The sequence below is a fragment of the Cydia strobilella genome, chromosome 8, assembly GCF_947568885.1.
Source record: "Cydia strobilella chromosome 8, ilCydStro3.1, whole genome shotgun sequence".
Classification (NCBI taxonomy): Eukaryota; Metazoa; Arthropoda; class Insecta; order Lepidoptera; family Tortricidae; genus Cydia; species Cydia strobilella.
The window spans coordinates 18620993-18635296 of NC_086048.1; the positions used below are offsets into that span (position 1 = coordinate 18620993).

Here is a 14304-nt window from a genome sequence, read left to right on the forward strand (position 1 = left end):
AGGTATATGAATTCCACTTTTGTCTATATAATTATTTGTACATGATCCACCCCAATATCAACATTTTACTCAACTGTGACTTAACCAGAAAGTAGGGTTATGGGTTTCAGTACTGATATTCAGTACATCCTGTAGCTTAGGATACTGGACGGATTTTTGAAATGACGTATCGGTTTTCTCTTGGCCTTTACAACCTGTTTTCACTTGTTTCGTTAAAGAAAAATCAAAACAACCGCCTTGAGAGGACGCCGAATATTAAATAATATTTTTTTCTTCTAGCGCCTAAACTATTGAACGCATTTCAATATAATATACATCAGTAGACCCGTAATTATTACACGAGTGCTATGCAATAAAATTTACTAAAAATTAATGTAATCACGTACGTAAAATAGTAATATCCACGAAATGAGAAATTATTTTAATAATTGTTTGACTTAGTTAATCTGACGTTAGGAGTGGTCAAACAAATGAATTGATATAAAATAAAAAAATTGCCTTATTCATACATAAAATAGACTGTTTCTTAGCACTTTTCTTAATTTCTTGGCAGGAATTTAAATTAAAACCACAGTTTTTCTATATAAATATTATTCAATATTTCATTCATTTGATTTCCCTCATATACTGAATTAATTTTACTCATTTACAGTCTTTATCGCAATTTGATTTTAATTTTTAATATAATATTAAGAAAAAATATATTTATATGGGTTTATTAATTAAATCAATACACATTTCTGTAATATCAATTACTTAATACATAAACGAAATAAATAATATACGAATATTTTCTTAAGAAATTAATTTAATTTGTTCTTATAACTTTTATTTATAAAGAAAATCTTAAAAAATAATAATATTTAGTTACATGTAAAAAATCCGCAACGCAGGCTTCGTCAGGTGGCTACAAATGCAAATCAGCAACTATTCTTATAACTTACTACATTTATTTATTAATTTGTCTACATATATACAATCAATACAAAGTTACGCAACCATATTGATAGTCAAAGTCGCAATGAGCGTAACAGCGCCCAACGCAACAATATTAGCGGAATCCGGTTCGCCTTCTTCTGTTTCCGGAGTTTCTGGTTCCGTTTCTGGTTCTGGTTCTGGTTCAGGATCAACGATATCATCGATGTCGTCTTCGAGATAACCGGTTTCGAAGAAAGTTGCGAGCTCTTCAATTCTGGAATTGGACCAAGCGTGGAAGGTCCTGGCGGAAGCGATGCCGTTGATGCCGGTGTTGTAAGCGCTATCGCCGATAACCTCCCGCTGGGCGTCCAGCCAAGTTTGAACCTGGAATGTGGTAGGTTTGTTAATAACCATAAACAGAGCCCGGAATTTTCGCTGCAAAAAAGAATGTTGAAATCTTGCTAGAGTTAGAAACATTTTTTGATCGATATCGATAGTTGTGTTATAGAAGAAAAAGACATTCAACCAAATAAAACCAATATATAAAAATAAAAGATTGTGTTATATAGAAACAGTACAATTAGTATACATAATGTAATAGTATACATAAATGGCTTATTAATGATAAACGAACTGTTTACTCCCAGAGAAGGTTGAGAAATTAATGATGAAGGTGGAGAAAGAAATGTTTCTATTAGAAACATTTAGAAACTTTCTAACTCTAGCAAGATTGCGACAGTCTTTTGTTTTGCCGCGAATATTCCGGGCTCTGACCATAAATGTGAGCTTCAGATAGCCGACTTGAACACCTGAATTAGAAATTCCTGGGAGGTCATTTAATGTACTAGGTGAGCATCTCAATAAGGCAGTCATCCTAGTAATTTTATTAATTATAAAATAATTCGATAAACCCAGATTTCTCTTAGGACAAAACAAAGAATGCGTAAGGATGAAGAGTGAAAGTGAGTGAGTGAAAAACATTCTCATATGTTATATATAATTTCTTGACAGAAATAATGTCAGTTGAGAATGTGGTAAAATTAAAAGTACGAATATGCGTCATAATTATGTACCTACCTATGTTTTGTTAATAAGTAATAAAATGACAAAACCTATAGGTACTTAAGGAATGTTGAGGATTTACATAATATTTTTTTTATCTGTGGTTATCTTGGAAAGTTCTGTGTGAGTCATTATGTTTTTGTGAGCATGTACGTATCCTGTTAGTTCCTTTGGTAGTATAAATAATTTTTACAACGCAAAAAAAATATATCTTTGTATAATATTTCAATAATCAATCGAAAATCCATTGAACTAATATGAGATTTTATAGGTAGGTACCAGTATCATCAATATTATTTAATGTAAAACAATTAGTGTCGAGTTTGTTGAACAGATTGTGTAACCGTGGTCAAGTGATTATTTTAATATCTTACCTCAGCAATTTGTTCCTCGTTCAGAAGACGGGCAGTAATGTAGCTAAGCGGTGTAGCAATGCTGCCAAATCTGCAAAGTAAACGTAACCTCCAATCAAATTTAGCATTACAGAAACCTCTTTATTACGTTACAGCCGCAGTACAATGGACACCAATGATGATGTTTTGAATGATTCACGGTTATATACACGCGACTTATATTGACCGGCATATGGACCGTGATTACCTTGTGTTGTGTGTTGGAACCCCATACAAACTTTCAACCCCTTTTTCACCACCTTAGGGGATGAATTTTCAAAAACGTTGAAATTCGTTTTCTTGTTTTTTAATAATACTTTTTTAAAGTTTCAAATTCTTAGCTTAAAATTATACTTGAACCCCATACAAACTCTCATCCCCTTTTTAACCCCCTTAGGGGTTGAATTTCTCAAAAACGCTACTTATCTCTTGTACACTTTATAAGTACAACCTGGTGTTCAAATTTCAACTTTCTTTATATTTTATATTTCATACTGTTATGCTGTACAACTATTCAAATAAAATAAAAATAAAACTTTCTATCTTTTGTAGTTTCGGCTCTGCGTTGATGAATCAGACAGTCAGTCAGTCAGTCAACCAGGTCACACGCATTTGTATATATATAGACATTTATATATATATAGATTACTATAGTGCTTATGGTATGAAGGGTAACGATATATACAACTGAAATAAATGAACTGAAAGAACTTTAACCTTTTAAGGTTTTCGTTGGAGTTTGCTCTCGAAAATATAGTCTAGTCTCCATGAGCTTTCTCAAAGTATTTTCCCTTGACTGACACGCTTAAAATTCAATATAAAAACTACAGCTTTGCCCTCTCTTAAGTTGAAAAAGAGTCGGTATTATATTAAGAATATATACTCACGCAGCGGTGACCTGATCCACATTGCTTGTCAACCACGTGAAAGCCCTCATAGTGTTAGCCTCATTGCCGGTAACAGCAGCGTTCAGAGCGGTAGTGTAGTCCTGAGGTCGGACCGAGTCATCCATAGCGACAATAGCCGAAAGGTATTTCTGCAAGCTGGCTTCGTCCGAGGTGCAGCCAGCGGTTTCCAGCATGACAATCTTGTCGTTGGACAAGTCGTTGGCTAGGTATCTGTCCCAGAAGATGTCGAAGTCAGCACCGGTTCCACTGCGGAGACCTTCGCAGAAGACCCATGGACGCATGTTGGGAGGTACGCTGAAACGAAGGTTTTTAAGGCATCGTTGTGATAAAGGGTTTGATGGTTGACAAGTGCTCACATACTATGGAAATTATGATTGAGGGAGCTAAAAACAAAAACATTTTTTTCTCACATATTGTTTAACTTGGAGCTTCATTATAATGCACTTACTATCCACGTTGTACTTACTATCCACCGTTTAGCCAGTTATTAAAGTTGGTGACGGCGGCGGCAGAGCACCCGACATGCCCGTTGTTGCAAAGAAAGGTGCCGAGGTACATCCTCATGAGGCCGTCCATGTAGTCCTCATCCTCGATTTCGGCCCATCCGAGACGAGTTGTGGCAGCCACACTGAGTCCGATAATTTGCTCCTATAAACAAGGCCAGTTCTTATCAATTTAAAAACTCGCTCTTGTGAAGTGTACGAGTAGGATACAAATCCTACTAAGTACCCAACAACTTATTATCTGACCATGTGAAGTGGCTCTATTTTATTTCTGATATCAATAATCATTGGTCTCACTTATACCAAAAAATGTGAATCCTAAATACGAGTACTGACTTAATATTTTTTCTTTTTACATTTTTTTACCCAATTAAACGCAAAAAGATTGCACTAGACTAAAATTATTGTTTACAGATCTGCGTATAACGACTTCTTCGCATACAAAATAAAGGATCAAAAGCTAGTGTCCAAAAAAAAACATATCGATTGTCAGAAGACGGAAAGATTTCACAAAATTATAAGGAATTCTATTTTTAAAACTTTTCTGCTACAGACCGGCACAGCACAAGCGTCACAGGCTTCCTAAGTCTTTATTACCTCTCCAGTAGCAGATGTCAATACTTACTCTCAGCTTGGCAAGGTTTTCCTCGTCAAGAGCTAACCTCCTAATGACCCAGTTGAAGCTAGTAATAGCCGCAAGCCAAGGGGCATATTGATCTTCGAACTCCAGGAATGAGAGGATGTTGAAGGCCCTTTCGTAGCGGAGCACACCGGCCCTGGCGAGTTGGAAGACATCGTCGACAATCTGGAATGAAGTCAAACAGTCGTATGAGAATCTGATGTTGTGAGGATATGGCCAAAATCGTAAAAAACTCTTTGTTGTACGAAAGCAGTACACGATTCTTCGTTGTTGCGATTGCGCCTTATAGCAGAATACGAATTATGTTATTGATAATCAAATAAAAGAGTTCATTCATGTAGATTAGTCTAGCATAATTTATAATGTAATTTCATATTATGAGAATAAATATCTAATCTAATCTAATATAATCATAACCAAAAAATATTGTTACAATAACTTAATTATTAGGTACTTTGAAACATGATCTGTGTATGGTCGCCATATTAACCGTAAACCGGGGTGAATAGACACGATCTTGAACTTCTAGCTCGATTTTAAGAATGAATTCAGTTATCTTCATTATTAAAGTTAACTTTTTTCTATGAGTCTTAGTTGGTTCTTCAATTTTGTATACGTATTATAAAAATATATATAAAGCCACTTATTTTAGGGAAAATCAGAAAAAACTACCCGTTTTCGACATATTTATTTACATATTTATTATTATATATATTTATATCTATTTCGACATATTGAATATTCTTCTATAATTGTATCACGAAAGAATTGGTGTAGATTTTATAATATAACGATGTAAAGGAAAGTACCGAAATTTTCTCTTTTCACCCCGCGATTTCTGGTGACCCCGTTTTACGGTACGTCTAGTACTTATTTTCATTATGGCTTTTAAAAGCTGGTCAAGAATTATAAAAGAATGCGTCACTATTTGTCAGTAAGTTTCATTACTCTAGATCTAGATGATATTTAACAATCGTCAAATAAATATTTTATTACCTGTGCTCTGTTACGTTCGTGAATATCAGTTCTCTGGTTACTCCTCAATGCCAGAGTGATAAGAGCCCAATTAGTGGTATCGTAGTTTACTCTATAGAAACCTGTAAATTAGCATATTTTACTTATACTGTAAATCTTTGCATGTGCTCAATTAAAATATCGAAAATTGCAATTACACTTATACTCATAGGAGCCAGACCGGCCTAACCTGCCAGTAAAAATCTTGCACGATATACTACTCGCGATAATGATGGTCCCTAATGTCCTTTTGTTTTTTTTTTTTTTATTATAAACTGATCGGCGATTGGCCCTAGTCACACCTGATGGAAAGTGAAGACAGGCCCTAAGATGGAGCTCACTGGTTCAGTAACAGCCTATTCACTCTTACGACACATCATTTTTAAATGGAGTATAGTTTGAATAAAGAATATTTTGACTCTTGACTCTTGAGTCACGTAAAACGATTGTAGCCATTTTTTGGAAGTTTAGCACAGTATTCTATTTTTTAATGAAGACCAACAAATGAGTCTTCGAGAGGTACAGGTTGGCTGAAGAATCGAACAAGTCTTACCAGTTTCCTGTTTGTTAAAGATGACCCATTCATTCCCAGTGGTTCCTCTGTTGATCACCGTGGATTGAGCAGTTAGGACCTGAGATGGTTTGAGGTCTTCGAAATCAGATTCCCCGGCTCGAGTCCATGTGATTGGCACAATATATAGACTGGGAATTGTGGAAACGCCAGTGTTACGCTGCCAACGGTGCTAGAAAAAAAAAAAAAAAACATCGGCTTCATTTTGTTATCGGATTTCTAAAACAAATCTAGTAAAGATCAAAAATTATGTGTTGATGTCATCTTGTGAATGTCATCGTGGTAAATAACTTTCGTAGAAGACGGTTCGGTGAAGAAAATTTTGAAATGGGTGCCTAAAGTTCTAAGCAGTAGTTGAGTATAACAAAGTAAAACTTACCTGAGTAACAATCATGTCGCCAGTTCTCTGGTTGACAGTGACAGTCAGTAGAGGATGTCCTGCCTGCTCTGACCAAGTTTTGAAGTACTCATCAATGGTAACGCCATTGTAATTAGACAATGAACCATCTTCTGCCGCTGCTTCATCCAATGCAGTAAAAAGATGGACTGGCTCTACTACATCGAAAGCTCTACGACATAAAATTATATTTTTGTCAGCGTTATAGTCTACATTAATAAATATGGATATGGGCTCTTAATTTCTAGCTGGCTACGGGACAAAGAGAATAAAAAAAATCGTTTAAGAAATTAAATGTTCATGAATCATGCAGTTTGTTATGAAGAATTGGAGACTATACTTTACAGACCACTTTCGATAAAACCAACTATCAACACTCCCATATATTTTAGAGTAAACATACCTCTCTTTAAGATAGTTTTGCATTCCTTTAACAAACGTAGCGTTTCCAAGGAAGTGCTCCGTCATTCTAATCACAGACGCTCCTCTAGCGTATGTAATAGCAGAGAAATGGGCACTGACACTGGCGGGATCGTTCACACTAGGGTCAGTCAGGGGATGTGCGCTATCGATCGAGTCAGAGATCATAGAAGTATGCACTTGCTCAATGATGAAACGGGTCTCAAATCCAAGATCGGGTCTCACCTGTGAAAATGCAAATAAAAAATAAAAAATTCGATACGCTCATAGTACTTAATATCAAAAGGAAAGCAGAAAGTACGAACCAAGTTAGCTAAGAAGTATGTATAGAATCTGGCGAATCCCTCGTTAAGCCACAACACGTCCCACCAGGCACAAGTAACGAGGTTTCCGAGCCACATGTGGGTGATCTCATGAGCGACGATATTCATCACTCGCTGTTTGTAGAAATGGTTGGAGTTCAGGGGATCGTAGAGGACTAAGGCTTCCCTAAAATAATATAAAAAATAAATAAAACTAATAATAAAATAAAATAAAAACTTGAGAGGTGATGCTTTGTTTATTATTTAGAACATATGAAAGCCAGGGTCAATATCTTATAATGCTTAGTTTTTTCCTTATTTCCTTTATACTGAGCAGTAACACCTTCAATGTTGTCTTCAATTCTCTGGTAGTTTTGTAAGAAATTGTTACCTCACAATATTACCTGTAAGTCAAAAGTCCCCAATTTTCCATAGCGCCAGCAGAAAAATCAGGAATCGCGGCTTGTTTCATGTCAATGTTTTCGTCCATTGTATAATAAGGAATGTCAGTATATATTTCCATCCTTTCCAAAAGTTGTATTCCAATTTCCTGAGCCCATGCACCGGTAGTCAATACATTGTCGCGAGCATAGAGGGCGAAAGGCCTTTCGCTGTCGTTATTATTTTCAACTTGTACGTAATGGGAGACGATGAATGCGAGTAAATAAGTCGAAGTAACTGGCGTAGTGTAAAATGATTCAGAGATCCTTCCACTTTCCAAACTGAGGACAAAGTTTTAGAAAACTAAGAAACATACGATCTAAATAGGTGAATTCTAAACACCATTTTAAACAATAATGTATACGCACTTTATTGTTGTCTAAAACTAATAACAACAAACTAATATTGTAGTTTGAAGCAAGTTTTGGCATTAGATATTTTGAAAACAAGATGGAAAATAATTAGCTTGGTGCTTTCAATAATAAACTTAACGAATTGTAACTTTTTATGTGCAAAATTCTTATCTATATATATATAAACGTAAAAGTCCTGACTGACTGACTTAAATCAACGCCCAGCCCAAACCGTTGTACCTAGAGAGCTGAATTTTTCACAATAGGTAGCTTTTATGACGTTAGTATCCACTAAGAAGGGGTTTTTCAAAATTCATCCCCTAAGGTGGTGAAAAAGGGGTTGAAAGTTTGTATGGAGATCATAAATTTTTTTGAGTGCGGGACTTGAAACTTCGTATTAAAGGCATATTATTAAAATACAAGAAAAGTGATTTCAGCGTTTTTAAAAACTCATCCCCTAAATGGGTTAAAAAAGGGTTGAAAGTTTGAATCCATTACTAAATACTTTGAAACTTCCTAGAAAGGCATAATAGCCCGATTACAAAAATAAGTAATATTGACGTGTTTGGAAATTCAACCCCTAAGGGGGTTAAAAAGGGGATGAAAGTTTGTCTTGGGGTGCAAATTTTATAATATAAATGTTTATTAATTACAATAAGAAAACAAGAAAACTCATATCAGCGTTTTTAAAAATTCATCCCCCAAGGTGGTGAAAAAGGGGTTGAAAGTTTGTATGGAGATCAAATATTTTTGTGAGTGTGGGACTTGAATCTTTGTATAAAGGCATATTATTAGAATACAAGAAAACTAATTTCAGCGTTTTTAAAAATTCATTCCTTAAAAGGGTTAAAAGGGGTTGAAAGTTTGTATTGGGTCCAAATTATATTTTAAGCTAAGAGTTTGAAACTTCGTAAAAAGGTATTTCATTAAAAGAGAAGAAAACTAATTTCAGCGTTTTTGAAAATTCATCCCTTAAGGTGGTGAAAAAGGGGTAGAAAGTTTGTATGGAGGTCAAACATTTTTTTAAGTGCGCGACTTGAATCTTTGCATAAAGGCATGTTATTAGAATACAAGAAAATTGATTTCAGCGTTTTTAAAAATTCATCCCCTAAAGTGGTTAAAAAGGGGTTGAAAGTTTGTCGTGGTCCTAATTTTATTTTGTTCTAGGTACTTGAAACTTCATAGAAAGATATATAATTAAAAGAGAAAATACTTATTTCAGCATTATTGAAAATTCATCCCCCAAGGTGGTAAAAATTGGGTTGAAAGTTTGTATGGAGATCAAATATTTTTTTGAGTGCGGGACCTGAATCTTTGTTTAAAGGTTATTAGAATACAAGAAAAGTAATTTCAGCGTTTTTAAATATTCATCCCCTAAAAGGGTTAATCTACGCGTACGAAGTCGCGGGCAACAGCTAGTAAAGTATATATTTCAATCTCATTTTGATCTTAAAATTCTTTATACTTACGTAGTAGTAGACCGAATTGGCATATTTCCGATGGTTGGACTATAGTCTGCTTCTCTATTTATGGTGATGTCGAAGGTGGCCTTGAAGCCAGGTTCATCGTAGCACGGGAATACCTGGCGGGCATGGCCAGGCTGAAACTGGGTCGTTCCCATCCATCTATCGACCAAACAATTATTGACTCTAGTAATTTATTTATTTTTATTTATTATTATTCGGAGATCCAACAGCTGTTAACATGTCTATAGGTTTTATAAATATGATACAAAAAGCCAATTACAGGTTACAGGTTCTCACCAGTAGCTACATATTAACAAAAACAATTGGTGGTTAGCACTATTGCACGATTCCTACATTTACACGCCAAAGCTATAGTAAACTCATAATTCGAAATTAACTGAAGAAGATACACAAAGAAAAGGAAAAAATACAGCACAATGAAATTTCAATAAGGCATGCTCAATAATGAGCTAATAAATATGCACTAAGGCTGACAGCTTAGATGCTAAGAATCCCAAGGATCGCAATGAGAACGAATGAGTCCATTCTGATGATTCTGAGATAACTAAAAATCACCAAACGACTCTCAACAATCTGCCAAGAGAGGGCTCTCAGATTCCTTGGGCACATAATACGATCGCCATACCACAGCCTCGAACGTGACATCATACTGGGGCAAGTTGAAAGCAAGCGTGCTAGAAGAAGAGCCCCCGCAAGGTGGTCGGATTCCATTAGACAAGCATGTGGTTCCATGCAGAGGGCAGCCCACATAGCCGCTGATCGCGTTAAGTGGAGGGATATAGTTGTTGGTCACGATCCTCAGTCATGAGGGAACGACGAAGAAGAAGAAGGCTGACAGCTAATGGGAGTGCTCCGAGGAATTGTTCGGATTAATCCCTGCCGCTTCTTTCCACTATCGTTTTTTAGAGTTCCGTACCCAAAGGGTAAAAACGGGTCCCTATTACTTAAGACTCCACTGTCCGTCTGTCTGTCACCAGGCTGTATCTCATGAACCGTGATAGCTAGACAGTTGATTTTTTCACAGATACTAAAAAGTACGAAACTGTCCTCAACTGTGCGTTTCTCCAAAAAGAAAGTTAGTGACTTTTTTGATGATAATTTATAATTCTTATTTTATTTTTAATAATTATGTACTGACTTTATTTATTCATTTAATTTCAAATGTGTTTAATTTGTAATTTAAGTGACATAAAATTTATTATAATAATTGTAACATATTTTAACTTATTACTAATTCAGGAGACTTTGAAGATTTGTTAGTTCGTATGATTATTAATTAATTCTATTTCATAATGTTTAGTCTAGATTAAGGTTCAATATATTGTTGTATATCCCACAGGACGTCATGGACTGACGTACTGAATTGATGTAACACCTTAATTATAAAATATATGTACATGACTTTACAATCAATAAATGAAATGAAATGAAATAAATCTGAGTGTGGCTAACCTCAGAAAAGTTAAAATGGTTATTTCTATTACTATGTGCCATTTTCAACCAAAAGGGTACTTATTGTCGCTTTTTTTTATTAGAAATCAACCTTATCAACAAGCGACAATGTGGTACCTTTTGGTTGAAAACGTCACATATCTTGTACATAATTGATATTCTTTATATAGGTTTCAAAGTAGTCATAGATGGCGCTAGTTGAACACACTGGACCGTTTGTGTGGATCAAGAGATAACAAAGACTAAGCGCGCAGGGGTAAAGTCATGGACGAAAGCTAATAAAATAATAAATTACCTTTTATTACCAGTAGAGTCGATATACCAACTTCTGTAGAATCCTCTCATATTGTCATTAATGTTTCCTCTAAACGTAGCAGAGATAACATATTCTAGACTCGTCCACATGGACGTCGAAGTTTGTATGTACAGGAAACTGTATGGTGCAACGCATGTGAAATCTTGATTAGGGGCAGTAATATCATAAACTACTCCATTTAACGTATACGACACTGTCAGATCCTGAATGGTCATGTCATTGCAGTGAAGCACGATTTGGTTCACAAAGTTGGCATGTACGCTAATGTAAATTGTGACTTCACCGTCAAACGTGAATGGTTCAACACCCGTCGGGACGGTCTCGAAGTAGGGTGTGAGTGTGACTTCATAGTGCCGTGGGAGAGTGGTCGTGGGCAGACGGTAAGCGGGATCGTTCAGCGGTATTGCGACAGAGTCCCATTCGCCATCTTCTAGCGGGATGGGACTAGCTGTGAATATGCCCTGGGCTAGGGCGATACCCAAGAAAAGTGACACCCAGCGACTAGCCTAAAAATATAAATTTTCATTTTGAAACAACTTTGGCTCTTGATATTTTAAAATTTACTAAACATTTATTAAATTCCACAATAACAATTACATCACATACAAATTACATTTAAAATACAATAACTAATTTTAAATTAAAATAAAGGGTGCCCATAATGCTGGCTACATTCCCCCGCTGAATGGCAATTCCGATCCTTTGGCCAAGGAATGAGCCAGCTCTAGGATCTCTGGTGGTGTCTAGGAGCATCTTCTTCAAATCTTTAAATAAACTTAGTGCCTCCTGACCCCAAGGTTTACTTAATTTATTATATTAATTATAATTTATCAAACTTACCATTATGTCGCCGGTATGTCATGCAGTACTGATTGGGTTTCACTGGAATTACCTTCGATTTGCTGATAATTCCTTAATCTCTTTATCTTATCCGATTTCCATAACTAATTATGAGATATACGTATATTTGTTAATGATAAAATACAATCATATAGATATAATGTTCTATAGAAATTTACAACCTTGTTTTATATCCTTCAGTTATTTGTTTTTTTTTAATTTGATCCAATAAATCTTGATAATAATCTATTAACTTAAAAAAATTATAACAGGAACAGTACATTACATCAAATTATTATGATTAAGTACTGAATTCTGGAATGTATTAGAATTTAGGATGTATATCCAGTGCAGTGGTTCTTATCAACCCTTTTCAATATGGTTGCCTCATGATCCATTAGGGAGATAAGTTTTCATAACCGATGACATCACTTTAGAGGTCACATTATGCCTAGATCTTAGGTACTTTGTGTCTAATCATGTAACTATACCATTTACCCACGACTATATATCCTGTTTTCAAAAAATCATGTTTCATTTATTTTCTTAATTAAAAGCCAATCAGTGGAAGGTAAAACTGAATGTGCTTAAAGTAATATTATTATTATTAGTACCAAGGTGTCATTAAATACTTCGTCAGTTAAATAAAGTGTAGTTTTAATTAAATGCTATGAGGTAATAAACGAAATATATCACTATAATTGTTTTAATTAATAAATTATAAAATATTTACAATCAACATAATCTTAATCATAAGGCACTAATTATTGATGTAGGTCAACTTAACGCCTACCCAACCGACGTGAAGCTAACAGTTAATACAGATGACATAACTTTAGCACTTCAGAAAAATCCTATACAAACTACTATTGTTAAGCTTTGTAGTTTAAAATTATAGAATGTAATTGAAAATGGCAGTAATAAAAATGATAGACATGGATAAAAATGCGGTGACAGCAGAATCAGGGAGCTCAGGAGTTTCTGGCTGAGTGAGTTCTGGTATGGGCTCAAGGTCCGGTGGTGGCGCTTCCGTGGGCGGCGGCTGGGTGGTGGTGCTCACAGGCTGGTAGCCAGCGGTGAGGAAGCTGTTGACGTCAGCGACAATGCCGGAGGTCCATTGGATGGACTGTCTGGTGGACTCGGCTCCGTTCATCACGCTCTGATACGATGTGCCCAGGAGAACCTGGTTTTGGGTCGCCCATTGTTGGAACTGTAGAATAACATTACTGTTTAGTGAATATTGCAGTACATGTCGTCGAACATAAACAGTTTTTATCCCAAACGAACTTCAGACAAGGTACGTTAGGAATTTACACTTGAAGTCTTCTTAAAATCTTTTGGCCTTATTTTATAATTGGGTCTCTATTGTTTCTCATAAAGTTTTAAGTCATAATGTATTGTTTGTCCGAATTTTCGTTAGTCATAATTTGGTGACAGAAATGCGTACCTTTTCAGGATTGCCATAAAACAAACCTAAATAACCTAACCGAACGTATCTACAGGATAACCTAACGAAAATCCTGAAATGTTAACGGTTTCCGAATTATGACTAATGATAAATATATATTTTCATAGAAAGTAATTTAATTTGTTCTTAGAGAGTTAGAACATCTAATCCATATCGTATCTAGACGTAATATTTGACGTATATTATAATCTTAATTTAAAAAGGATAAGGATATTTATGCCTGCATTAAATTAAATTGATTGATTGATTATTGTCCTTGTCTAATACAAATATTTTCATGTTAATTAAATACAGCTACTGCTTATAACATTGTGGTCTGTTAAGCAATCAATAGATAAAAATTAAGGATATACCTTTGTACATGTGTAATTACACCTAAATAAACTAATAGTATAATCAAAGTAAAAGTACCAACCGCAACAATTTCAGCTTCAGATCTCAATCTACTTGACACGTAAGACAAAGGAGTAGCAATATCGGCAAATCTGGAAAAGAGTTACATTTAAATGCAAATTGTCAATAACGTATTATAAAAAAAAACATGTAATGAGACCGAAAATAAAGAAAGAAACTTACGCATTGGCGACTAAATCGTAGTTGTTTTGGATGAAGGTGAACAAGATTTGAGTGTTGGCTTCGTTGCCGGAGGCGGCGGAGTTCAAAGCGGTGGTGTAGTCCTGACGACGAATCACATAATTGTCGGTGAATAGGTCGGTAAGGAACCTGTAAAAAATAACAATTAGGTACCTACTGCAAAGTTACTCCTTACAAAAAGCGGTGAAACAGATTCAATTAATTAATTATTTATTAATTTGTTAAT

The 14304-nt window shown here is 35.2% G+C and overlaps 2 protein-coding genes across 2 annotated transcripts in view; both read right to left on the bottom strand.

Annotated features, from left to right (window-relative positions):
• Positions 1-972: 972 nt before the first annotated feature.
• LOC134743707 (membrane alanyl aminopeptidase-like) lies at positions 973-12074 on the bottom strand. Its single transcript, XM_063677309.1, has 14 exons — positions 12017-12074; positions 11156-11682; positions 9391-9546; positions 7532-7849; positions 7131-7314; positions 6809-7050; positions 6388-6577; positions 5991-6180; positions 5420-5520; positions 4409-4588; positions 3747-3928; positions 3260-3574; positions 2355-2424; positions 973-1302 (listed from the first exon to the last, which is right to left on the bottom strand). The coding sequence occupies exons 1-14, from the start codon at positions 12017-12019 to the stop codon at positions 991-993; spliced, it is 2970 nt and encodes a 989-aa protein (XP_063533379.1). The 5' UTR covers positions 12020-12074; the 3' UTR covers positions 973-990.
• An 834-nt stretch (positions 12075-12908) lies between these two features.
• The window catches only part of LOC134743411 (uncharacterized), a 76211-nt gene continuing 74815 nt past the window's right edge, over positions 12909-14304 (bottom strand). Inside the window, exons 43-45 of the mRNA XM_063676801.1 lie at positions 14061-14207; positions 13900-13969; positions 12909-13226 (exon numbers count right to left, since the gene is read on the bottom strand). Coding sequence (XP_063532871.1) covers positions 12909-13226; positions 13900-13969; positions 14061-14207 — 535 coding nt within the window. The remainder of the gene's footprint in view (positions 13227-13899; positions 13970-14060; positions 14208-14304) is intronic.

What these genes read in the sequence shown, in the direction of transcription:
- LOC134743707 (XM_063677309.1), bottom strand. An exon ending in ACGAACGTAACAGAGCACAG is followed by an intron (nt 4,589 to 5,419) that starts GTAATAAAATAT and finishes ACTTCATTCCAG; the next exon opens with ATTGTCGACGATGTCTTCCA. An exon ending in AACTGGCTAAACGGTGGATA is followed by an intron (nt 3,575 to 3,746) that starts GTAAGTACAACG and finishes CCTTCGTTTCAG; the next exon opens with CGTACCTCCCAACATGCGTC.